Genomic DNA, 25,328 nt, shown 5'->3' with positions numbered 1-25,328 from the left:
AGAAACCCCACAGTCAGTCAGTCAGTGTGTTAAAATAATGCTAGCTGACGCCTGTAATCCTAGCTACTCAGGAGGCTGGGATCTGAGAATCACAGTTCTAAGGCAGCCCAGGCAGGCACGTCTGTAAGACTCTAATCTCCAATATATTACCAAAAACAAACAAACAAAAACTCCAAACCCCCCAAACCCCACCCCAGAAGTGAAGCTGTGGCTCAAGTGGCAGAGGACTAGCCTTGAGCAAAATAAACTCAGGGACAGTGCCCAGGCCCTGAGTTCAAGCCCCAGGATGTGAGTTTTACTTTAGTAATGAAAAGTACATCTGAGAGCTTTCCTAGTTCCTCCTGTGTCCTTCTCAACACAGCTCGCCCATGGCCACTGAGAAGCAGGACCTGCTTGAAGAGCCCCTGCCATTTCCCCCACCTCAGCCACAGCCACCCACAGGACCTCAGACCCCTCTATCCCACACACTATCCAACAGGACCCTTTGCACACAGGCCTGTCTTCTCTTCAGCGAAGAGGCCTTTGATCTCATTAAAGGTAGCTGGGGATGGAAGGCAGGGCCCTGAGCATGCTGGACCTGTGTTCCCCCTCCCTCCTCCCTGGCTGCAGCCCCAACCACACGTGGCATGTCTTCCCATAGATCTAGGGCACATCTGTACTCAAGTCCTTATTTATTTATTTGACTGATTGATTGCGCTGGTACTGGGGCTTGAACGCAGGGCCTGGGACCTCTCCTTTAGGTTTTTCACTCAAGGCTGGTAGTCTACCAGGTGAGTCACACCCCCCCCCACTTCCAGCTTTTTCGTTGTTGTAGATTAATTGGACATAAAGCGTATCAAGGACTTTTCTGTTCAGGCTGGTTTTGAACTGTGATCTTCAGATCTCCACCTCCAGAGTAGCTAGGATGACAGGTATCAGGAACTGCTAACAGCCTGCCCCAAAGCCCCCTCCACTCCCTCCATGTGTGGGGGCCCAGCACCAAGCCCTGAAGTCAGCTCTAGTAGGCCACCAGCTGTGGGTCTGCACAGAGACAGATCTGGGTCAGCTGACCACAGCCCACATCACAGCTGGAGCCTCTTCAGCAAGCCCACGTGCTCGGCGTGAAAAAAACATGTGTGAAGAGCTCCATGTGAACTCCTCTAAAATGACACATCCACTGCAAGCACTGTGCAAATCCATCTCTAATGCATGTCTACGTCCATGTGGATAAGCTAGGCCCGTGGGAGCCTGGGAAATCCCAAGTGCGTGGGTCGGGCTACATGTCATAGAGCCGAAGCTGTTCCTGCACGTCTCCGTCGGCCATCTCCCCGAACGTCTCCTCGTGGTCCTTCATGAGCTTGAAGATGGCAGCCAGCTGTTCCTTCTGAACTCTGTCGGGAAGAAAGGAGAAGAGGAAGAAGGTGTTTCTCACCTGGGGGGTGGGCTGGGGCATGCTCCTCTCATTGGCTACTGCCTTTGCTTTCTGGAAGGAGGGGAACTCGAACACCAAGCAAACCTTACCAACCATGCAGGAGCAGTTTGCCCAAACACACTCAACCCTGAGATTCCCACTCTTTGGTGGACTGTGGAGGGTTCACTTCGACTCATCGTGCCTCAGTTTCCCTCTGGGCCACACTTCATTATGTGAGCGCATCCCGATAGTCAGGCCACAGGGTGGGTGGGCTGAAATCCAGCCCATGGGATTTCCCTGCTCAGAAAAAAGAGGCGCCTTTTTCTCTTTAGCACAGAGGTGTCCCTTGGCCACCAGGCTGCGGCCCCACCTTCCTACCCCCAAAACACTGGGAAGGTCAGCTGGGTGTGAACTAGTCTTGGTTCAAGTCCAGCTCTGTTATCTTTACGAGGCTCCGCCACACCATCTGACGAGCATAGGACAACACCCCTAGCAAACAGCAAGCAGCCGGAGCCAGGCGAAGTGTATGGTTTTGTTTGTGCCATCCTGTACTGGACAGCAAGGCTGGTGACTGCATACTGGCTCTGGCTCTGGCCTACAGTTCCGGTTCTTTGCTTCTAAAGTTCCTGCTCTCCCCACCGTACCTCCTGGCACCTTGAGTGAACCTAAGCCACACTGTGTGCTCCAGTCTCTCAGCCAGGGCCAGGCTGCAGGCCCCAGCAGCGGGCTGCCCATACCCCCACCATTACAGGGGGGCTAGTTCCTTAGAGCTGGGATTTTTGCTCATCCTAACACATTTCTTTGCTATAAACCCTCCCCTCCTGAATCCCAAATCCTCCATCCAGCAAGCAGAGGGTTTGCTGAGTGGCTGTAGCATCAAGAAGCTGAAATGAAGCTGGGTGCCGGTGGCTCACACCTGTCGTCCTAGCTACTCAGGAGGCTGAGATCTGAGGATAGAGGTTCAAAGCCAGCCTGGACAGGAAAGTCAGTAAGACTCTCATCTCCAATGAACCACTAGAAAACTGGAAATGGGCGCTGTGGCTCAAAATGGTAGAGCGAGCACTATCCCTGAGCTAAAGAGTCCAGGGACAGCACCCAGGCCCAGATTTCAAGCCCCACGACCACCAAAAAAAAAAAAAAAAAAAAAAAGAGTTGACATGCTGAGATTCTGGTTGGAAGAGGGGCTCAAGGAAAGGGACCATGAACCCAGGAGAGGGTGTGCTTGAATCCCCGGATGGAGCCATAGCCAGGCACGTGTGTGGGCATCTCCCCGAAAGAGCACAAGCTATTTTGTGTGTATTTTCTGGCTGCAGAGTAGCTTTGCATTTTAAACACAGAGAGCACACAACTTCATATTCTACTAGGGAGTAAAAGCTATCAATGAAAAAAAATAATTTCAAGTTATTGGTTTTCAAAGAGATTATTTTTAAACCCAAGGTAAACAGAAAAAAAACACACAGTAATCGTGGTCATCTATGAAACAGTTTATTGGACTGAAGAAAGGCTGGATACTCACAGCCAAGTTTCAGGAGTACGTGAGGCTTGCTGTACAGGCCAAGTTCAGAAACCTATCTACCTAGATTGAGAAGTCACTACTTTCTAGAAGGTTCCAGCCTGGATAGAGGTATTGCTATTGCTATTCAAGATTGAGTGAGTACATGTGTTCATCTCGTGGCTCTGTGTCCTAGGTTGGTTGCCTGTTCTTCGAATCCCCGAACCCGAGACTTGAGGCTCAAGGACGCTTCCTGCCTCAGGAGCTGCCTTCCATGGAAGGCCATTTTCAGAAAACTTACTGCTCTACAAAAAATATTCTCACCAACAAAATCTAAGAACTACAAAGTTGTTTTTGGTATAAATACTGTCAAATACAAAATCCCAGCACGCTAACCTAGAACGGATCTGATGATCTGTGGAAGTACTACCTAATCTATCAATCTCACTAGGAAAAAAATGCATAGTCTGGAAACCGATTTCTCTTTACGAACACTGTTTTATGGCTTCGGCAAAGCAAAAGTGGGAAATGTGGCTGAGCTAGTCAGAACTTCAGTTAAAAAAAAAAAAAAAAAAAGGCCTCTTTGTAATAAGAGGGCTGGACCTGAGCCTCCTCCGGGTGGGAAAAAGAACCCAGTGCCAAGGGCTGGGAAGGTGGCTCAGTGGTAGAGCGCTTGCCTTGCATGCATGAGGCCCTGGGTTCGATTCCTCAGCACCACATAAGGAAAAAGAAAAAAGCCAGAAGTGGCGCTGTGGCTCAAGTGGTAGAGCGCTAGCCTTGAGCTGAAGAGCTGAGGGACAGCGCGCAGGCCCAGGGTTCAGGCCCCACGACCGGACACCCCCCCCAAAAAAAGAACCCAGTACCAGGGCAGCACACCCCAGCCCCAGAGAGAGCAGGAGAGATGGAGGGCAGCAGACGGTCCCTGATGGAGCTGGTACCCACAGGCCAGCCAACCTCAATTATCTGCCAGTCCCTAAAGTCTGTGGCTTGGAGGGCAAAAAGAGGGGTGCTGGGTTCAACTCTACTGTGATTGGAAGTGTTGGAGCTGATGCAATCGGAGGTATCTTGGGGGTGGGGGTGTGTGAAGGAAGGGAGCAAATCCGAGTTCAAGGTCTGAGCTTATACTTGATGCACCTAAGTGGAGTGACCATCTCCAGAGAGCAGCACCAAAGGCATCCCCAAAGATTCTGCTAGCCAAGGGGAAGTCCTGACAGGGGTCAGCATCTCCGCGCCCCTCCCCTCCGGGGTGGGGGTGGGGAGCAGGCTTGATAGGCTCCTCTCTGGGGGGCTTCCACTTTTATCTCTCAAGCTTTTAAGATGCCAAAAGGAAAGAGCCTTCTGGGGGAGGCTAAAGACAACTTCATTATTCTTCAGTTCTGCAGAGAGAAACAGGAAGAAAGAGAGTGTGTTTTACTCGGTACATCTCACAGGTCTGTGGGTGTGGAGAGGGGGCCGTGGGGGTGGGGAAGGAGGATGTTTGGGACTGCAGAAGCCATCCTGGAGAGCACGGTGAGTTCTCACACACCAGCCTGCCCCCTTCACCAGCAGCCACACAGCCTCTGAGGCCTCCTGGACAGGCGCTGGACGGTCCAGTTGATCTCTGCTGTGTGGCTACACTAGCGATGTTTCTCCTACCCTAGATCATTCCTGTGGGAACTGGCATGCTAGGACTTGCATCCCCCTGGAGGGAATCGGTGGAGCACGCACCGGGGACCTGATTTTGTGCCTCTGGCGCCCTCTCCTGGAGACTGCAGTCAACGTGCATTTCCAGACACTGTCCTGAAACTGAAGAACCAGAACCACGCTTGGCAGTGTGGCTCCTCCGCTGCCCTTTTCCTTCCTCACTTCCGCCTACCAAACCCCTGGTCTGTTGCTCTAGGGTCACGTCCATTTCCAGACAAGTTGGCGCAGCCCTGTGGGCCTGCAGATGGAGGGGCAAGGGGTGCGGCTGGCCTGGCAGTGCCCGCCTAGCCTCCTAGCTGGGTTCTACTTCCCCTGTGATCCAGGGGAGTTTACAGCTGTGCTTGTATTTTTTTTTTTTCTGGCCAAGCTAGGAAGCCAGGCCAGGCTTGCCAGCTTCACGAGTCCTGCAGGGGGTGAGGCCTGTGGTCTGGCAGCCGAGGTCAGCCTGCAACCGACCATCCCAGCCGCACTGAGCTGGAGGTAACGGATGCCTCCTGGAAGTGCAGATTTGACGCTCAGAGGCGGAGCCAGGACCCTGCAGCCAGGCGAGCACTGGGGGCACTCTGCGGGGGCAGCAGCCCCACCTCTGGCCTGCAAACCTGGTCACTTCCAGCCCCTGGACTGTTCCTGGGTTGGGGACGTGCAGTTGAGCTCCAGGGAGCCCTCACTTGGGGCCCTCTGCTTCCAGTCCTGCCTCCTCAACACCTGGCTCTGAAAGCCGCTGCAGAAGTGGGCTCGGGCTCGGGCTCGGGCTTGGGCTCGGGCTCTGGCTCGGACACGGTGCGCATGCATGGAGGCAGGAGGAGGTGCAGCGTTTCCGTGGGAACCGGCTGGCCCCCTGGGCTCTGAGCAGAGGAGCACAGAGACAGCTGCACCCGCTGGCCCCGGGGCTCAGGCAGTTGACAATGACCTGCACGCAGTTTCCAGAGGACAGTGCTAATGTGGCTCCCATGACTGCCGGGCAGCCCTGAGAGCTCTATCACGAAAGACTAAGGCAAACTGAGCAGCCTCTGCAACCCAAGCATCCCTGGAGGGGGGACGGGAGGGGCCCCCAGGCAGCCGCGGGCTGGGGCCCCATGCAGGAGGGGGCAGGCAGAGGAGGCAGGCATGCGCATGCGGGGTGGGGCGATGGCGGGATGAACGTGAACCCCAGCCCACTCATGACTTCCTCCAGCCCCTCCTCAGCTCCGGGTGCCGGGTGTGCAGATGAGGCGCAGGGACACCTTCCTCACGCCCAGAGCACCTCCTCAAGTGTGGGTGGTCCTGAGAACAGAGGAGGAGACCTGGGGGGGTCCGCAGACACCCCCCACCCCCGGCCCATGGGCAATGCAGTCTACTGTCTGTAAACGACACAGAGCCGTTCTCGCTCCCAGTCTCCGGGTCCTGGCTCTGGATATGAAGGCAGTGGCAATCTGCCCCCACCCCCACCCCCCGCCCTGCACCGTCCGCTCCCTGGTCTCTCCTAGTCTAATGGCCTCTCCATGGTCACAGAAGGTAGACAGAAGGAGGCCACGGCACTGTCACAGCCGCTGTCCACGGGGACCTTAGAAGATGGCGGCTGCTGAGCCCTCTCTGTCTCTCGTCCCAGAAGCTGTGAGCCACCCTTGTCTGCTGCCCCTGGTCAGCTCTGCTGCTGAGCCACAGACCACAGGGCCAGCGGAACGGCTGCACTCACAGCAGCTGGTGGGGCCGCGTGGGCCCCAGCCTTGGGCTGCAACTCGGATTCCAACAACTAAACCTGTCCACCCTGCCTCACAGGAGCAGACAGGTCTGCATGTCTGCGGTCCCCTGTCCAATCAGAGACCTCACCTTCTCCCAGTGAGATGAAGGCTACATGGTGACCTAAGGAGACTCACAGTGATGCCGTCCACAGCTCTGGGGGGTGATGTGATGCCCCCCAGGCTCACAGGGGGAGAGAGGCACTAGCCCCCAACCAGCTGATCCAATAGGCCTGCCAGGAACTTAACTGCACCTCCAGGACCTATTCCTTGGTGCCCAGAGATCTCATGCAGAAAAATGAAGTGGAAATGCGTTAATCGGTTATGGGGGTGATGAAGGGGAGGTGGCGCAGCCCACGTTGGTGATGCTGGGGACACATCAGCAGACAATGAGGGAAGCACCACTAGTCTAAGAAACCGATCTTCTTACCAAAGGGTGTGCAAGAGCATTTGTGGCTCAGGACCTAGGGAACTTGCTAGAGGGAAGTGAGGTCAGAGGTCAGCTCAATCCTGAAATATAAAGGCAGCAGATGGGGGGAGGATCAAACCGAGAGGCAGCGTGCTCAGCATGGAGAAGCCGAGGCCCCCCACAGAGCGGCTCGCGGGCACTGCCAGCCTCACCCCTGGGTGAGGAACCCCCCTGCAAAGCCAGAGCTAGGCAGGCAGACGCTGCGGGGGTGGCGGGGTGCAGCCACAAGCGGGCGGTTGAGCTGCACATTTCACTTGTGGGTGCCCTTCAGTCCCTCTGTCCTCTACGTGCAGCTCCCGCGGAGACAGGGCTTGAACCACAGGCTCCAGACCCCACTGCACAAGGCAGCGCGTGCTCACGTGGAGGGCAGTGTGTGTGTGTGTGTGTGTGTGTGTGTGTGTGTACAGCGGCAGCCTACAGCCAAGGAGCAGAACAGATAGATAATAACACCACTGCCAGCACCGGGCAGGGGGAGAAGGGGGAGGGCCGTTAGATGGATGAGCACCAAGAATCCCGGCTCTGTCTCCAAGTGATAAATTGGTTTTGTCGTGGACTGTACGTGTAAGTGAACAGCTGGGTCTGTTCCCAGCTTTCTTCTGGCATCTCATTCTTTGTTTATGGTGGGGGAGAGTGGGGTGGAGCTAATGCTAGACGCGGGCCCTAATGCCCCCCCTTCCACCCCCACCCCCCAGAGCTCCTTCCTTGATTGCAGCCTGGCTGAACTGCCAGGATAGGAAAGAACCCCCAACCAAGAGGGATGGGGACTCGGTGGAGGTGGGGTGTGCAGGAGCCCCGCCCCTCCCCTGGCCCCACCCCTCGGTGCTCTAAAAGCCCCGCCCCCCAGAGCCTTGCCTACCTCTGCTCCTCCTCCAGCTCTTCTTTGGTCATCATCTTCTTGTACTGGTTTCCTCTCAGTTGGCCCGGGCGGTACTTAAAGGAGAAGGCCTCTGTTACGGAGGGAGACAAGAGTAAGCCATGGCCATGTAGGTCTTCCCTCCCCAACAAGGAAACCCCACGTGATTCCCTTCCCCACGCTGACCTCTTTCATCTCTCTGCAGTGCTGGGGTGCAAACTCAGAGCTAGCAAGTGCTCTACCACTGAGCGACATCCCCAGCCCTCTGACCAGAAGGGGCAGGCTGGTCCCATGCCTGGCCCCTGGGCCTGCTTGGGGACAGTCCCAGCCCCTGGGGTACCAGGAGCTCCCCTGAGTGCCTGCACCTCATCCCATCCCTTTCCATGAAATGCTGTGGCTCCTCACAGACCTTATTCCCAGCGGGGCGGGGGGGGGGAGGGCAGAGAAACACAGGTGAAAAGGAGACACCCCCCCTCCATGGGCTCTGCCCTCCTTCAAAATGACACTTCGCTCCCCAGCAAACAGCCCAGTGTCTGCAGGGCTCTCTGTCCCTCCTCTCCCTGTGCTGCTGTGCTCCACGCGGGCGGCTCCTCTTCCAGTTGCTATTCTAGAAGTATTCTACAAGTATTTCCTGCTGCCCCTGCGGGGTCAGGAGCTGCCGCCCCCACACGTCTCCTCAGGACAGGCCTGGCCACCTTGACCTCTAGCTGGTGGCAGTCACGTCCCATCAGACAGGCTGATGGGGGCTCAGAAGGCAAAGGCCTCTGGGAGGAGGGGTTCTCTCTGGGCTGTGAGGAAGAAGGTTCTAGCTATAAATTCAGAAGAGGTTGATTCCCTGTTGTCCACACCTCACTCGGGTCCTGCCACCCAGCCAGCTGCCCAGGGACCGGGGCTAGGAAGCCATCACTACATCTGCCCCTAACTTCTCATTCATTCCACAGACACTCAGTGCTGGGGACACCAAAAGAAGTTACTAGAACTTCCAGGAAGCAGATGCCTCCAGGCTTAGCTCTAGAAGCTCCATGCCTCCTGGCTGGTGGCCACCAGGAGCTTCTCCTGGTTTGGACAGATAAGGCCCAGAACCTGACCGCTACCCCGAGGCAATGTGAATCCTGGGGAGCAGGGAGCCAGGGGCATCCCCCAAACTCGCTCACACTCCTGGCAGCAGCAGCTGCAGATCGAGCCACCACCAACCCTCGGTGTGGACCCAGCAAGGACTACTGACAAGGAAAACCAGCGCCTTTGCACGGGGGGTGGGGGGGGGGGGTCCCCTGCGTCACTGAGACAGAAAGGTGAGCCTGAAAACTAGCCATGAGCAGGGGACCAGGTGATGCATGGCCACATCCAATTCTGCTGGCCCAGGAGGGTTCAGCCTGCCAGTCCCAGGGGAGCAGAGGAGCCCGCCGCCCCCCGCCTCCAGTCTGTCAACCCACCCCACCCCACCGCTTTGCATGGCTGAGGGAAGTCATTTTAGCGACACTAATCAATTAGCCCGGGAGACTGAGCTGCTCCCTTCGGAGGGGGCCGGGACCCCCCCTCAGGCTGCCTCCTGACAGCTGCGGCCAGCAGCCCCCTCCTTCTCCGCCCTGTTAGAGTGGAGGAAGGCTGGGGGCTGGGGAAGGCTCCACGTGGGGCTGTGCATCCGTGAAGATGAGGACCCCTGAGCTAGGACGGCTGACAGGGGGGCACCCTGTCTCCTCACTTCAGCCTCCTTTCTGTGTCATTACCCACAGCCCTGCTGAGCCTCTGGCTATGCTCCTGCCAGGAGCTAGCTTAATGCCACAAACAGGCTTGCTTAAAAAAAAAAATGTGTGTGTGTGTGTGTGCGCGCGCGCGCGCCGGTACTGGGGCTTGAACTCAGGGCCTGAGCGCTGTCCCAGAGGCTGGAACTCTGACACACCTCTACTTCTAGCTTTTTTGGTCCTTCATTGGAGAGAAGAGTTTCACATATTTTCCTGCCCAAGCTGGCTGCCAAGCGCCATCCTCAGATCTCAGCATGCTGAGTACTTAGAGTTACAGGCATGAGCCACTGGTGCCCAGCTGCTAAACCTGCTTTTTAGTTAATTAATATTTTTGGTGGTACTAGGGTTCCAATTCAGGACCTGGTGCTTTCCAGACAGGCATTCTACCACTTAAGTCATGCCCCGGCCTTTTGTGGTTTATCTACGAGATAGGGCCTTGCATTTTTGCCTAGACCAGCTTGGATTGCTATCCCCCTTTTTATACCTCCCCCACAGCTGAGATGATAAGAGTCATGCCATGGTGCATAGGTTTTTGTTAAAATGGGTTCTTTTTGTTTGGGTTATCTTGGAAACCTGATCCTGCAGATCTTTGCCTCCTCCATAGCTGGAACTATAGGTGTGAGCCACCATGCCTGGCAGGATTTTTTAAAATTAGAAATATGTACTTGCAGGCTGGGAAGGTGGCTCAGTAGTAGCGTGCTTGCCTTGCATGCATGAGGCCCTGGGTTTGATTCCTTGGTACCGCATAAGCAGAAAAAGTTGGAAGTGGCGCTGTAGTTCAACTGATAGAGCGCTAGCCTTGAGCTGAATTGCTCAGGGACAAGGCCCAGGCCCAGAGTTCAGGCCCCATGACTGGCAAAAAAAAAAAAAAAAAAGAAATATGTACTTGCTGTGCAGATCTGAGAAGTGTGGACATTGTGTTATTTTCTGCTCCAGTTTCTTTTGGAAGGAAACAGAAGCCCTATCCACTGTTTTGTTTTTGTTTTGTCAGACGTGGGGCTTGAACTCTGGGCCTAGACGCTGTCCCTCAGCTCTTCAGCTGAAGGCAAGTGCTCTACCACTTGAGCCACAGCGCCACTTCTAAGGTTTTTGTGGGTTTGTTTTTGTTTCTATCCACTGTTTTGTTCTGCCTGTCGTTTTGTTCTGTCTGTTTAGAGCTACTTGCAACCCATGGGTTTCTGCTGTGTTCTCTCCCTCCCTCAGTCCTCCTGGAATGAATAACACAGGCCTGGCAGTACGTGTCCAGTGCTCAGGGGTTGGCAGCCCCCACTCTCTTCTGCATCAGCCCCAGCCAGAGATGGCTTTCCAGGGCTTTCCTTTCACTCACAAGGCGGTGGTGAGGTATTTGGAGAGAAACGTGAGATTCACTTGGGTGGGGAGGGGAACGCTGAAGGCCCAGCAGAGGCCACTGAGCTTTTCCTCACAAGAGGCCCAATGCCTGGAGACAGGCATTCCACAGCAGCAAGGAGGGACCAAGGAGGGACCGGGAGGGCAGAGGAGGTGGGTGGCAGGCTAGGCCCTGGCCTGGGCACCCCCAGTCCCCTCCAACCACAGCTGTGGGCAGATCCAGCTGGGCCCCTCAGAGTCAGGCAAGGACTCGGTGCAGGCAGGGCCCACTCACCATCCTCTTCCTCGGGCCCTGCAGGGGGCGGGTCCTTCTCGCTGTCTGAGTCCGGCTCCTCTTCCTGCAAGACAATGACAGGGTCAGGGCAGGCAGAGGGCAGGCCAAAGCTCAGCTCTGGCGGAAGATGGGGTAGAGGGGAAGCCATTCTCAGGAGATGTGAACTGCCTTCCAAGATGGGGACGTGGGGGGAGGGGGCGGGGGAGAGCCTCAGAGGCCCACTGAGGCTGCATCTAGCAGCAGCGCCTGTCCTGGACGTGGAGGCTGCGTTCTCAGAGCACATGGGGGTTGGAGGCTGATGGGGGCTCCTGGTTCAAGAAAGATGTTCCTTTTTTGTTGTTGTTGCCAGTCCGGGGGCTTGAACAACAGGGCCTAGGTGTGGTCCCTGGGCTCCTTTTGCTCAAGGCTAGCACTCTACCACTTGAGTCACAGCGCCACTTCCGGCTCTTTCTGTGCATATGGTCCTAAGGAATGGAGCCCAGGGCTTCCTGAATGCTGGGCAAGCACTCTACCACTCAGCCCCCTTCCCAGCCCGAAAGACGTTCCTGTACCTGCACCCTTAGGACTTCAGCCTCGACCCTGGCCAGACAGTGCTGTCTGGGAACTTGGGTGCCGTTGCTGGGCGGGGCTGGGAGTCCTACTGCCCACTTGCAGGGATTAGTAAAACAGAAGCACTGAGAAAGCTGGCTGGGCTGGGCTGCCCAGGGACCTTGGCCCTTAGCGCAGCCTGTGAGAAAATGACTAGTCTCTTCCTCCCCCTCCCTCTTATCCTCCCTCCCCCTCTCCCCTCTCTTTCTTTGGGGACAGGGGAGAGGGAGGGGCTGGAGACAGAGTTCATATGTATCCTGGGCTGGTCTTGAACTGGAGGCCCTCCTTCCTGCCTCCCCTTCCCTGGAACTCTAGACTGGCGTCTGCAGGTTCAGACCACCACGCCTGGCTGATGTCATCTGCTATCGTTAACCCTTTGTGTCCATTTTCCCAAAATTGGAACTCCACCTCTCCAGCCCATCTCGCCCACACAGGAAACTCGATACACAGATGCGAGAGGAGTGTCCTGCACTGGGGTGGCCCGGGCAGAAGGAAGGTGACTTCAACTTGCAGGAATGAGGATGACAGGGACGGGGATGGGCGGTGAGGGGAGGAGGACGGGCTGAAGGAAGAGACTTGGAAGTGTGGCTGGCAAACCTGGACAGGAAGCAGATTCAAGAAGGAACACAAGTCCTGGACAAATGCAAACCTAGGCCCTGGGCAGCCTGGGGCCCCCGGGGGCTAGGCAGGCCGTGGCGGTGTGGACTCCCCAACAGAACGGCCGGCGCTGAGCTGAGCCAGGAGGCCAGGCTTTCTCTTTCACCGTGAGTCACAAATGGCAAATGCCTGAGCCTTGAGCTCTTCAAAGAAGCTTCCTGTGCCCCACAAAATGCTTCCTGGAGGGTATGTATGTAACAGCGTGGCCGGGGGGGGGGGGCAATACCTTCCAGATTTTGTACAGCAAAGTGTGTGGCTGTAGGGATCCAGGCTCAGTGATGGAGCACACCTGCCTCTAAGGATCTGCCTCCAGTCTGGAAACATTCTATTAAGATGGATACAATGAGCCAGGCGCTCTCACACCTGTGATCTGAGCTACTCAGGAGGCTGAGAGCTGAGGACTGAGATTCAAAGAAGCCAACCTAGCCAGAAAGTCCATGACACTCTTATCTCCAGTTAACCAGCAAAAAGCCAGAAGTAGCTACAGTGGTAAAGCACCAGCCTGAAGCAAAAAAGCCAAGTAAGAGTACAAAGCCCTGAGTTCAAGCCCTGTACACACACACACACACACACACACACACACACACAGATTTATACAATGACTCTTTGTGAGGCAGAAACCCAGACCGAGCTGGAGATAATGAAATGTTGATCCACAGAATTAAGTATCTTCTGGCTACGTATATCTGGTGACCAGTGAACAAGTTCACTCAGACATTCCCTAGTCGGTTGTGTCACAGGGCATGCGCACCAAGCAGTGCTGAGCACCAGAGGCATCTGTGTGTGCAGATGGAAAAGGGCCCTTGATAGGCCAATCATGCAGAGGCAGGGGTGTGGCCTGAGGGGGTAGAGCACCTGCCCAGCAAGCGCCAGGCCCTGAGTTCAAACCCCAGTACTGCCGAAGAGAGGGAAAGAGAAATCAGAGGGAAAGCGGCAGTGTGCAGGGTGTTGGGTACTCTTGGTGCAGGCGTGAGGAAGGGAGTCAGCCCTGTGCTGGGAAGTGCAGGCAGAAGTCTGCCCACTGTGGCTACCTGTGGGGAAGAAGGCATGGGGAAGGCTGGTCTTGGGGAAGTCTGGTCTTTCTGCATTGTTAGTTTCTAATGAGGCCATTCAGGAGGGTCCTACTGTTTCCCCCTCTTCCCTCCTTTTTTTGGTGCTGGAGCTGGGGCTTTGGGCCGCTGGGGCTTTGGGCCTTGTATTCTCATTCAGCTTTTTCTGCTCAGGACTGGTGGATCTCAACCACTTGAGCCATACTTCCACTTCTTTCCTTTTGTGCTGGTTAACTGGACATAAAGGGTCTCATAGACTTTTCTACTCAGGGTGGCTTTGAACTATGATCCTCAGGTCTCCTGAATGGCTCGGATTACAGGCGTGAGCCACGGCGCCTGGCACTGTGGTCCTCCTGAAGGGAAGTCTGTAGGCACACAGGACCTCAGGCATGCATAGACAAAAGGCCCCTTGAAGGCTTCAGGGAGCAGCCCTGCCACCGCCATTGTGCTGGGCTTCGGACTTGATGCAGAGCATCTGGAAAATAAATGTCTACTGTTGAAGCAGCCAGGCTGTGGTATTTGACCACAGCAGCCCTGCCAAATGACTACAGCCTGCTTTCAGGAAAGCAAGCCACATTCATGAAAACTTAGCCCCCGAGACATAGAGCTGATGGCACCCTAAGGCAGGCTGGCCCTCGAAAACTGTGAATCAGCCGCCCCCCCCCCCCCCCCCCCGGCAGGCAGGGTGAGATGCACAGCCAGTCTCCACACACACCAGAGACCCAGCATATCCTTACGGAATGGAGACATTGGATTGTGTTGTTTTTATTTTGAACTGGTAGTACTGGGACTTGAACTCAAGGCCTGGGTGTTGTTCCCTGAACTTTTTTGCTCAAGCCTAGTGCTCTACTACTTTAGCCACAGCTCCACTCCTGGCTTTCTGGTGGTTAATTGGAGATAAGAGTCTCATGGAGCCGGGCGCTGGTGGCTCATGCCTGTAATCCTAGCTACTCAGGAGGCTGAGATCTGAGGATCACGGTTCAAAGCCAGCCCGGGCAGGAGAGACTGTGAGACTCCTATCTCCAATAAATCACCAGAAAACCGGAAGTGGCGCTGTAGCTCATAGTGGTAGAGCGCTCGCCTTGAGCTGAAGAGCTGAGGGACAGCGCCCAGGCCCAGAGTTCAAGCCCCACGACCGACAAAAAAAAAAAAAAAAAGAGTCTCATGGACTTTCCTGCCAAGGCTGGCTTTGAACTGAGGTCCTCAGATCTCAGCCTCTTGAGTAGCTAGGATGACAGGTGTGAGACACCAGTGCCCGGCAAAACCATGTTTCAATAGCAAGTACTCTGGGCTAGTTTCCCAATTGGGCCTTTTCCTCCACTGGGGTAGGAGAGGCAGAAAAAAGGGCACTGCCTCCCACTGCCAGGAGCGGAAACTGAGCACAGAGCCGCGGAGGGGACGGCAGCTTCTCCAGACCACTGAGGCTCCACTGGCCCGCTGCAGGCAACACATGGCCATTTATGGCTGCCCTGGCTGACTGCAGCGTGATGGGGTGGCTGGGGCGGGGCTCAAGTGGTAGAGCGGCTGCTGAGAAGTGTGAGGCCCTCAGTTCACACTCACTGCAAGAAGGGACAGGGAAGAGGTAGAGATGGATGTCTGTCTGTCCCTGGCTGCTGGGGAAGTTGCCTGGCTCTGGCTGGGGTGGTCCTGTCCTGGGTCCTGCAGGGTCTGGGATTTGCCCCTTTGGTCCCCAGTCTCCTGAACCTCTGCCTATTCTCCTCCAATTCACTCTGCTTTGAGAACACATTAAAATCCCACCTTGCTGGGCACTGGTGGCTCACACTTGTAATCCCAGCTACTCAGGAGGCTGAGATCTGAGGATGGATGTTCAAAGATAGCCTAGGTGGTAAAGTCCCTGAGACGCTAATCACCAATTAACCATCGAAAAAGCTGGAAGCAAAGCTGTGGCTCAAGTGGTAGCGTGATAGCCTTGTGCAAAAAAGCTCAGGAACAGTGCCCAGGCCCTGAGTTCAAGCCCCAGGACCAGCACAAAACAAACAAATCACAACAATATATTTAAAACCTTTGATGATCTCCCAGCAATCTGGTTTTTAGTTGCACACTTCCGGAAGCCCGTTACCTTATGGTGTAGTCTACCTCTCTAGGCCATAGTAACAGCTCTGGAGCAGGTTCTGCAGGCAGAAGCCTTTCTTTCTTCCTGTGGGTTTTTCCACTTATTCACTTAACAAGAACACCCTGGAGCCCACTGGTGTGCCGGCGCTGGGGATGTGGTGCAGGGGCAGACAATGCACACTAAAATAAAAGATGATCTCACGCTGAATTAAATGCACTGAAGAAAGCCAGATAGGATGGGATGGCTGGAGAGAGGGGAGGAGGGGAGAGGAGGGAGGCGGCGACTTTCCATCTGATAGAGGACCCAGGCTGGGAGGGTTATACGAGTAGGAGACAGACACTGGAGGGTCCAGCCCAGGCGCCAGCCCAGGGTACGGAGCACCAGGAAGGCGCCTGTGGCTGCAGAGCTCAGGAGGGAGCAGGCTGCAGGATGGAGCTCTTGGAGCTGGGTGGGGTGGGGGTACATGGGGCATCAGGGAGCCCCAGAGGAGGGGGGCTTGGAGAAGCACAAGCTAGGCCAGCCAGCCAGGAAAGCGGTGCTCCTATGGGATGCACCGAGAGGCAGAGATGACGGGAGCTGGGCGAGAAGGAAAATAGACCAGGACCGGCCTGGGCTTCTGGCCTGAGCAGTAGCGGGAGTTGTGGTGGGAGCTGGGGTGAGAGGAGGAATCTGTGGAGGGCGGCGCACACGCTGACAAATAAATCCAAGCCACTCATTAGCCACCCAAGAGGAGAGGCAGAGGAGGCCGCTATGTGCGGGCCAGGGCTGGGCTGGGTGGATGCATCCGGTCTCACGGTGGTGGAGGGGCAGCTGGTAGGACTGAGGAGGCAGGCCAGGCCCAGCAGTCCTCTGGTTGACACTCTGGGCATGTCCTTTTCCAGTAGAGGCAGAGCGCAAAGGGAGAGTGCTGGCTGAGGAAGGTGCAGCTCACAGGGCAGAGAAGGCAGTGGGAGCTGGGGGAGGTGACAGGTAGGGACGGGGGACAGATTCGCTGCAATCCATCCCTACCCCAGCCAGACATCCCGACCAAAGGCAGCCATCCTTCAAGACACATTCACAAGCCTTAAACACTCTCACTCAGACGAACAGAGCTCGGCCAACTCAACCCCATCAGATGACCACTTTATAGCAAGGCTCCTACAAAAAGGGATTACAGGACACCAAAAGCCTCAGAAGAACAAAGAAAGAAGCACAGCAGGCTGCAGGATCTCCAACCTTGTCAGGAATGCACAGTAAAAGCCCAGCCTCCGTGTTTTGAGATAGAGAAGACAAGGAAGGCAACAAAGTCAGATATGAGAGGGCTGGAGACCCCAGGTTGGGAAAACTAGGAAGAACGAGTTCTGATCATGACCCACTCAGAAAAGAATACAAGACAGGAGCTGAATACTGAGCTAACTCAGTGGTTACAATACTTGCCCAGTATGTACCAGGCCCTGATTCTACCCCCAACACCACACACACACACACACACACACACACACACACACACACACGCATGGTTTTCTGCACTGGAGTTTGAATTCAGGGTCTGGGTACTGTCTGTTAGCTTTTTCATTCAAGGCTGGCATCACTTGAGTCACAGCTCCACTTCCAGCTTTTTGCTGGTTAATTGGAGATAAGAGTCTCACAACGTTCCTGCCCCAACTGGCTTTGAACTGCAATCCTCACATCTCGGCCTCCTGAGCAGCTCAGATTACAGACATGTGTCTCCGGTGCCTGGCATTTTTCAAAATCTTTTGAGGAGAATTCAGCCAGAGGAAAGGATATTGAGTTCAGACTCCCAAGAAACAGCAGGTGGGGATGGTTTGACCTGGAGCAGGGCTTGCGGTGGATCATTTTTGATAGATACACTGGGCAGAGGTACTTTCTGAAGATTAATTAGGAATCTTTCCCTGGTACTAGTTGCTCACGCCTACAATCCTATCTACTCAGGAAGCTGAGATCTGAGGATCACGGTTCAAAGCTATTAATTAAGCACCAAAAAAAAAAAAAAAGTCAGAAGTGGAGCTATGTAACTCAAGTAGTAGAGTGCTAGCTTTGAACAAAAAAGCTCAGGAACAACGCCCAGGTCCTGAGTCCTAGCTCCAGGACAGGTGCCAAAAAAAGAAAAAAAGAAAAAAAAAAGAATTCTTTTCAAGGGCAAAACTACTCTAGTAAACACCACTCCCCACACCCCCACACCCCCTGCAACTGGCTGGCCTTCTACAGTGTCAGTTACTCAGTCACCCTTGGCATGTATTAAATGAAAGAAATGTATTAAATGAAAGAAATTCTGGGATCCAGGGAACCACACCCAGGGCCCACACATACATGCTAGGCAAGCGTTTCTATCCCTACATGGAAAGAAATGATTCATAAGTTTTAAATACATTCTATTGTAGTATGTTATTATAATTATTCTATTATTAGTTCTTGTTGATCTCTTAGTGTGCCTATTAATAAATGACACTGCATCAAAGGAGTCCTTGTGTAGGAACAAGCAGGTGTGTGTAAATTTCCCTGGTACATGGTGGGGGTTTGGAATGTAACAACCAAGGCCAGAAGGCGCCTGTCTTAACCTAGTCACAAAATTAGGCCCTGGCTGAGAATATCTCCAGGGTAGTCTCTGCCACAGCTCAAGCTGGACCAGAGTGTTAGCAATGTGTTCAGGGATTTGGGGGGGAGGGTGGTCCTGGGGCTTGAACTCAGGACCTGGGCCTGGGCACTGTCTCTGAGCTTCTTTTTATTCAAGGCTAGCACTCCCTGTGTTCAGGAAACACTTACTTCAAAATACTAAACATAAGTCGGGTTCCAGTGACTCACGCCTGTAATCCTAGCAACACAGGAGGCTGAGATCTGAGGATCGCTGTTGGAAGCCAGCCAGTTCAGGAACGTCTCGGTGAGACTCTTATCTCCAATTACCCACCCAAAAAGCAGGAAGTAGAGGAGTGGTTCAAGTGGTAAAGTGGCAGCCTTGAGTGGAAAAAGCTAAGGGACAAGTGACCAGGCTCTAAGTTTAAGCTCTAGCACTGGCAGGCACGCGTGGGCACGCACACGCACACACATTCAAACAAACATGCACAGACAAAGGTCACAAGGCTGATGGCTGGAAAGGGAACCCCTATGGGCTATAAGAGACTTCAAAGGTCATTTCAGTCACTTTACAGGTGAGGAAATGGTCCAAAGGGCAAATGACCCCCTTAATCTCACGGCTAGGTAGAAACAAACAGAATAATAATAATGATAATAATAATAATAAATTAATAATAAATTTGTGGTACTAGGGTTTGAAATCAGGGCCTTCTGCTTGCTTGGCTGCTGTTCTACTACTTGAACCACACTCTAGCCCTGCTTTTTGTGTGTGTGTGTGTGTTGGTCGTGGGGCATGAACTTTGGGCCTGGGCACTGTCCCTCAGCTCTTCAGCTCAAAGCTAGCGCTCTGCCACTTGAGCCACAGCGCCACTTCAGCCTTTTCTGCTTATGTGGTAGTGAGGAATCGAACCCAGGGCTTCATGCATGCAAGACAAGCACTCTACCACTGAGCCACCTTCCCAGCCCAAGAAGCCATCTTAAAGCCGAACACAGGACAACCATTTAGTTCTCACTCTGACAAAGTGAGGCATTTTTTTTTTTTATCTAAGACTACTTTCTTTAAAAAAAACATAATACAAGTGGTAGAGCGCTAGCTTTGAGCTGCAGAGCTGGGACAGTGCCTAGGCCCAGAGTTCAAGCCCCATGACTGACAAAAAAAAAGTAATACTTTTAGCTAAGTAAAAATTCTGACCGCTGTGGCTCAAGTGGTAGAGTGCTAGCCTTGAGCAAAAGAAGCTCAGGGATAGCGCCCAGGCCCCAAGTTCAAGCCCCAGGACTGGCTTAAAATAAAAAAAAAAACCACACACAAAAATTAAGAAAGCCGCCCTTTTGAGCTACAGGACATAGAAGTGCATGCCAGCCCCTCCCTGTGCAGCTGACGCATCAAATTCTATGTTCTGTTTCCCCTGCTTAATACCAACTCGGTAATTAACACAATGTCCTCATTAACAGGCATTTTAATTCTCCTGAAAATCGCTAGGCCTATGAGGGACCAATGTTCCTTCCTACGTCAGAGCATAGCCCCCCAAGAGACAGGGGCCTGGGGAGGTAGTTAGGGTTAGACAGGGTCATGACTGAGGCTCCCAAGAGGCTCAGACACCAGAACTTGCTTTTGGTTGGCCAGGAAGCAGGCAGCTGTCCAAACGCCAACCAAAAATCGAAATCTCCTGACCCCTTGATCTTGGGTCTTCCAGCATGGAGAAATGTGAGCTAGCTACCTGGGGAGGAAGCCCCCATCCACAGCATTTTGTTCTCTCACTAGCCCAAGGTGAGTAAGGACAAGACTCCACAGGGATGGAAACAAAACACATATTAGGCCTCTACTGTTTGTTTGGGCAGGAGAACAAAGGGGGGCTCATGTTGGCATGGCAACTGTCAGGGCCAATGATGGGGAAGATCTGCCCCCCCCCGCCCCCTCATTCCAGGTACCACAGCTTCCTGAGGGCTTCCTGAGGCATGTGTGGTGATGAGAGGCCAGGTCAGGGGACATGGGGGATCCTAAGCATAAGGACTTGAGAAGCCAGGCCCTTGAGTAGCAAGACCAGACAGACAGACGGTCAGACGGATGGACAAAGGCTGCTGTCTATCCATTACACAACCACCACCATCGAAGTATCCCCCCAAAAAACAAAACTCTAAGCTCTTTCTGAAAAATTCTTTACTGTTTATTTTTTCCCCAATGTTCGTTCATTCATTCGTTCCTTCCTTCCTTTCTCTCTCTCTCTCTCTCTCTCTCTTTCTCTCTCTCTCTTTCCTTTTTTTCTTTCTTTCTTTTTGGGGTGGTGGGCAGACCAGGACTCAGACTCCATACCTGATGCTTTTGCTCACTCGCTAGCACTCTACTGTGGAGCCATGCCTCCAGCCCCTGTTGTTTTCCAAAACTTCCGAACCTGTTTGAAAACTTCCAAACCTATTGAAAAGTACCCGAACATGGTGTCACTGAACCATGACATATCATCCTTAAGTACTTCAGAGTCTTCTTAAGAACAAAGACATTTTTTCTGCATAACCAGAACACTTGGCACCACATGGAAGAAATTCAGCACAGATCCAGTACAATTATCTAATACATCCCTCATTTTAAAATATGACTTGGGGCTAGGAAGGCGGCTCAGTGGTTAGAGCCTGACTCCCTATGTAAGACCCTTGGCTCCATTCCCAAGACTGGAGGAAAAAAAATCTGTTATCTCCTAAATGTCCTTTGTAGTGCCCTACCTCCAATCCAATCTAGAATCTACAGGATCAAGATTGCATTTATCTGTCACATTGCTTTTTTTTTTTCTTATTGTCTCCTGTAATCTAGAAGAGTCATCCAGTCTGTGTGTGTTTAAGCCATCAACCAGCTGCCTGGTACAAAAAAATAAAATCCCTACTCTAGGACTGAAGCTACTTTAGATCATTTTTCTTTCTTTGTCCATCGTGGGGCCTGAACTCTGGGCCTGGGCACTGTCCCTCAGCTCTTCATCTCAAAGCTAGTGCTACCACTTGAGCCACAGTGCCACTTCCAGCTTTTTCTGCTTATGTGGTGCTGAGGAATGGAACCCAGGGCCTCATGCATGTAAGGCAAGCACTCTACCACTAAGCTACGTTCCTAGACCCTCATATGGGATCTTGATATGTTGCCCAGGCTGGCCTTGAACTCCTGAACTTCTACTTAAGTCCCCTCCCTGCCACCCCAAATGCTGAGGCCACAGACCTATGACACTGCATTGGGTTCCTAGTCTGTTCTCTCTCTCTCTCCCCCTCCCTCTTTCATTTCCTCCCTCCCACCCTCTGTGTGTGGGAGTATGCGTGCGCGCGCACTCCCCAATACTGGGGCTTGAACTCAGACCTCATATTCTTGCTTGGTTTTTCCATTTGGCTGTTTTGCTCAAGATTGGCTAGTGTACTACCATTTGAGTCAAGCCTCCAATTCAGGTTTTTTGCTAGTTAGGTAGAGCTAGAGCCTCATGGATTTGTCTGTCCTGGATAGTTTTGGGCCATGATCCCCTGATCTCAGCCTCACATCTAGCTGGGTCTACAGGTCTGTGACACCGCATTTGCCTTTAACTGCATCCCTTTTTTTTTCTTTTGGCCGGTTCTGGGGCTTAAGCTCTGGGCCTGTATGCTGTTCCTGAGCTTCTTTTTGCTCAAGACAAGCACTCTATCCCTAAGCCACAGCGCCACTTCTGGCTTTTTTGAATAGTTTATTGGAGATAAGAGTCTCCTGTAGTTTCCTGCCTGGGCTGGCTTCAAACCTCAGATTCTCAGATCTCAGTTTCCTGAGTAGCTAGGATTACAGGCGTGAACCATGGGCGCCTGGCTTCCAGCTGTATTTTTAAATTAGAGGTAGGACCTCAGTGCCAACAAGTCTGATGACCTTAATCTTTGTCCATGGCCGCTGTTGGGGGACCCTGGGATACAAATACAGGGTTGCTGTCATCAGGTAAGAGGTGTGGCAGTACCAGCTCAGGTCCTGGGCATGGTTGGCTCACAGTTCTCTGCAGGATCTTGTGCCTTCTCCCAGCATTCCTGCCCTGGGTGCCCAGCGCTGGGAGGAGCCCCATCTGCCCACTGGGCTTTGATGATCTCATCCCCATTCCTTCAGTGGGCCCTTAGGGCCTCAACACCCCTCCCCCCCACGGCCCCTTCCTACTGCTCCGCCCTTGGCCGCCCCAGTGAGCCTCCGCAGCAGCTGGAGGCTGCTTCTCAATAATGAGCTTTGTGAATCAGAGGCAGCAGCTGCCCCAGACTGCCCAGGGCCCACTAGGAAAGAAGAGGATCAGATTAGAAGGGAATCGGTTAATGGAAACCAAAGAGGGAGGGAGGGAGGGAGGAAGAGGCGAGTTAAGTAAGCCTTGCTCTCTGGGGGCTTTGACTTCCTCCCAGGCTTCAGCCTTCATGGAAGGACTGTGACGGAGGCTGGATGAGGGCATCTCCTCCTTTCCTATGCCAACCTGACTCACTTATTTTCCCCAGAAGGCCTTCTTCCTGCCTGACCTCCAAGCTCTGAAAGTGTGGTAGTAGGACAAAAAGCATTGTAAATTCTTGGAAATACTCCAATTTTTTTTTTTTTTTTTTTTTTGTCAGTTGTGGGGCTTGAACTCTGGGCCTGGGCGCTGTCCCTCAGCTCTTCAGCTCAAGGCGAGCACTCTACCACTTGAACCACTGCGCCACTTCTGGCTTTTTCTGCTTATGTGGTGCTGAGGAATCAAATCCAGCGCCTCATGCATGCGAGGCAAGCACTCTATCACTGAGCCACCTTCCCAGCCCTCTTTTTTTTTTTTTTTAAACTTATTTTATTTAATTTTCTTCTTCCTCTTCTTCTTTTTGTCATAGGGCTTGAACTCTGGGTCTGGGGGCTGTTCCTGAGCTCTTCAGCTATTTGAGCCACAGCGCCACTTTCAGTTTTCTGGCAGTTAGTTGGAGATGAGTCTCATGAACTTTCCTGCCCAGGATGGCTTTGAACTGCAATCCTCAGAACTCAGCTTCTTGTGTAGCTAGGATTAAAGGCATAAGCCACCGGTGCCTAGCTAAACTATAATCATTCTTTTATAAATTTTTCGTTGGTTGTAAGGTTTGAACTCAGGGCCTGGGCACTGTCCCTAAGCTTCTTTGCTCAAGGCTAGTGCTCTACCACTTGGAGCCACAGCTCCAGTTCTTTATTTAATTTTCTTCTCCTCAAATTTATTTTATTTTACACCAGAGTTTGAGCTCAGGGCCTGGTGCTTTACTACACACACCACACATCCAGCCTGGCTTTTTGTTGATAACTTTGAGGATGGAGTCTTTCAAGGGCTTTTCTGCCCAGAATGTCTTCAAACTTCCATCCTCCTATTTCAGCTTCCTGAGTAGCTGGGATTACAGCTGTGAGCCACCAGTGCCTGGCTTAAAATTTAATTTCTTTAAAAAAATTATTATTGTTATTTAGTCAAGTCTATTCAAGAACATTTCTAACCAACTTCTTCCCTTAAATCTACCACTGGGAGATACTTCTGTGTCCTCTCCCTGCCCCTGAACCAAGGCCATTTGCAAAGTAGTCAAGATCTCTAGTTCCCATAGGCCTCCTTAGGGCAGGAACCCCAAACATGGAGGCAAAACTGACACATCAGCACGGGTCCAAACCCCCACTTGCCATCTACAAGGCCAGGGAGGGCTGGAGCCTGCCAGGCCAGGACCACAGGGCACTCCATCAGCCCTTCTCAGCACTGCTCCAAAGCCACTCTAATGACACAATTAGTCACCAACTTGTCAAGCAAAACGCCTGCAAGAGGAGGGTCTGGCACACTCGCTCAGCTAAGACACCCAGCCTGGCTGCCCCTCCTCTGATCTCCCCCAGGGCTTCTCTCCAGCATAAATCATTGTGCTCAGTAAAGAACAGAGTGGGTTTTCCAAGACACACTGACAAGGAAGCAGAGGGCATGTCCTGGATACTGTACCCTGCAAGCTGAGAGGCTGATGAATGAGAACAAAGTGTTAACAATCCCAAGGAGTCCGGAGGTGGTAGCCTGAGCCAGTCCTTTTCCAACCTAAGGAGATTTGTCTGAAAGGGAGGATGAGCGGGTGAGCGGATGTCTGGAGAGGCGGTGTGGTCAGGGCCTGGCTGATGGCAGAGGTGGGGAAGGTGGGCTGGGGGGTGGTGGGCGCAGGGCGCAGGCTGTCTACCTCCTGGGAAGTGGGGCTGGGGGCTATGCCAAAGCCCACTACAGCCTGGAAAGGACAACAGGAGGGTGACAACAATCCAGTAGCTTTTCTTTCAGTCCGGTCCTAGGAAACCTCACAAAAAAAACATCACATTGACTCTGGAGTCTGGATTTCAAGTTGGCCTAAGGGAAAGGCAACTTTCCTTCCTCCTCCTCCCCGCCAAAGGACCTTCTATGAAGCAGCAAGCCGATTCCTTTTCCAATGTCGAAGTGAGCCGCATGCAAGTGGCCTGGGGAACGGGTGGGTGCGAGGGGTGCGAGGAGAGTGCGGAGCAAAAGGCCAGAGCTCGGAGTGGGAGGCCTGTCCTGAGGCCTCCCTCGCATGCCCCCCTCCGCCCTCCCCCCTCCGCCCTCCCTCCTCCCCCCACCCCCACCTCAGCTCAGAGCCCGGACCCCGCCGGAACAGGAGGGAAGGACACAGCCAAACTCCGGGCTCCCCGCTTCCAGAGGAGCATGGCGACTCTGCACCACTGCAACTTGTCCCGCCGGGCGGGACCCTCGTCTCCCGCTGGCCGCGGGCTCTGCCCTCGGGGGCGGCGGGGCCTGGAGACTCAGGCAAGGACCCAGGGCCGCTGGGGTGGAGAGGCGCCGAGGGGGCACCCCGGTGCGTACCTGCCTCGCCTCTGCCTCCTGCTCCTCCGCCTCGGCCGGCGCCGCTGGGGGCTCCCCGGGCCCCGCGGGCTCCCCCGGTCCCGCCGGCTCTGTGGCGCAGGGGCCCGGCGGCGGCGGCGGCGCGTCTGCACCGCTGGCCTCGGCCGGGGGTGCAGGTTTGGGGGGCGCAGGCTCCGGACCCGCGGCCGCTCCGCGCCGCACCAGCAGCCAGGCGAGCAGCAGCGCGAGCACGGTGGCCAGCGCGGGCAGCGCGGCCAGCAGCTCGGCCGGCGCCTCCATCGCGCCCTGGCCGCCGAGTGCCCGCCTGCCCGCCGGGACCTGGAGGGAGCCGGCCTGCCGCGCCCGCCGCCGCGCCCCGCCCCTGGGCGGAGCCTGCGGCAGGCTCCGCCTCCTAACCACGCCCACAGGCGGAGCCTGCCGCTCGCCCCGCCCCGGGGAGGGACTCTGAGGCTAGCCATTGAGACCCGGAACCTGGGGAAAGCACCGGAAGGCAACCTCGCGTGGGCTGGCCTGACGCGGTGGGCAGTGGGAGGATGTCACGGACGGACTGTCGTCTTCAGCATCCGTCCAGCCCTGTAGTTAGTTCATCTCAGAGCCTTTTGGAAATACGGGTGCCGGCCGGGGAAG

General features: G+C 54.1%; 1 protein-coding gene across 4 annotated transcripts; it reads right to left on the bottom strand.

Annotated features, from left to right (window-relative positions):
- Window positions 1-1,163: 1,163 nt before the first annotated feature.
- Mxra7 (matrix remodeling associated 7) lies at window positions 1,164-25,009 on the bottom strand. 4 transcript variants are annotated; one of them, XM_069992927.1, is made up of 5 exons: window positions 24,702-25,009; window positions 10,969-11,032; window positions 7,609-7,702; window positions 6,714-6,793; window positions 2,860-4,258 (listed from the first exon to the last, which is right to left on the bottom strand). In XM_069992927.1, exons 1-4 carry the CDS (start codon window positions 24,978-24,980, stop codon window positions 6,760-6,762), a joined length of 471 nt encoding a protein of 156 aa, XP_069849028.1. In that variant the 5' UTR covers window positions 24,981-25,009; the 3' UTR covers window positions 2,860-4,258; window positions 6,714-6,759. The 4 variants fall into 4 exon arrangements, with proteins under 4 accessions (XP_069849026.1, XP_069849027.1, XP_069849028.1 ...); XM_069992925.1 differs by lacking the exons at window positions 2,860-4,258; window positions 6,714-6,793 and adding an exon at window positions 1,164-1,370; XM_069992926.1 differs by lacking the exons at window positions 2,860-4,258; window positions 6,714-6,793 and adding an exon at window positions 1,164-1,370 and having other exon boundaries at window positions 7,609-7,699.
- Between the last annotated feature and the right edge of the window lie 319 nt (window positions 25,010-25,328).

This window comes from Dipodomys merriami, unplaced genomic scaffold (genome assembly GCF_024711535.1).
Source record: "Dipodomys merriami isolate MVZ:Mamm:240054 unplaced genomic scaffold, mDipMer1.0.p SCAF_42, whole genome shotgun sequence".
Taxonomy (NCBI): Eukaryota; Metazoa; Chordata; class Mammalia; order Rodentia; family Heteromyidae; genus Dipodomys; species Dipodomys merriami.
This window is presented reverse-complemented; position numbering and strand designations above follow the sequence as displayed.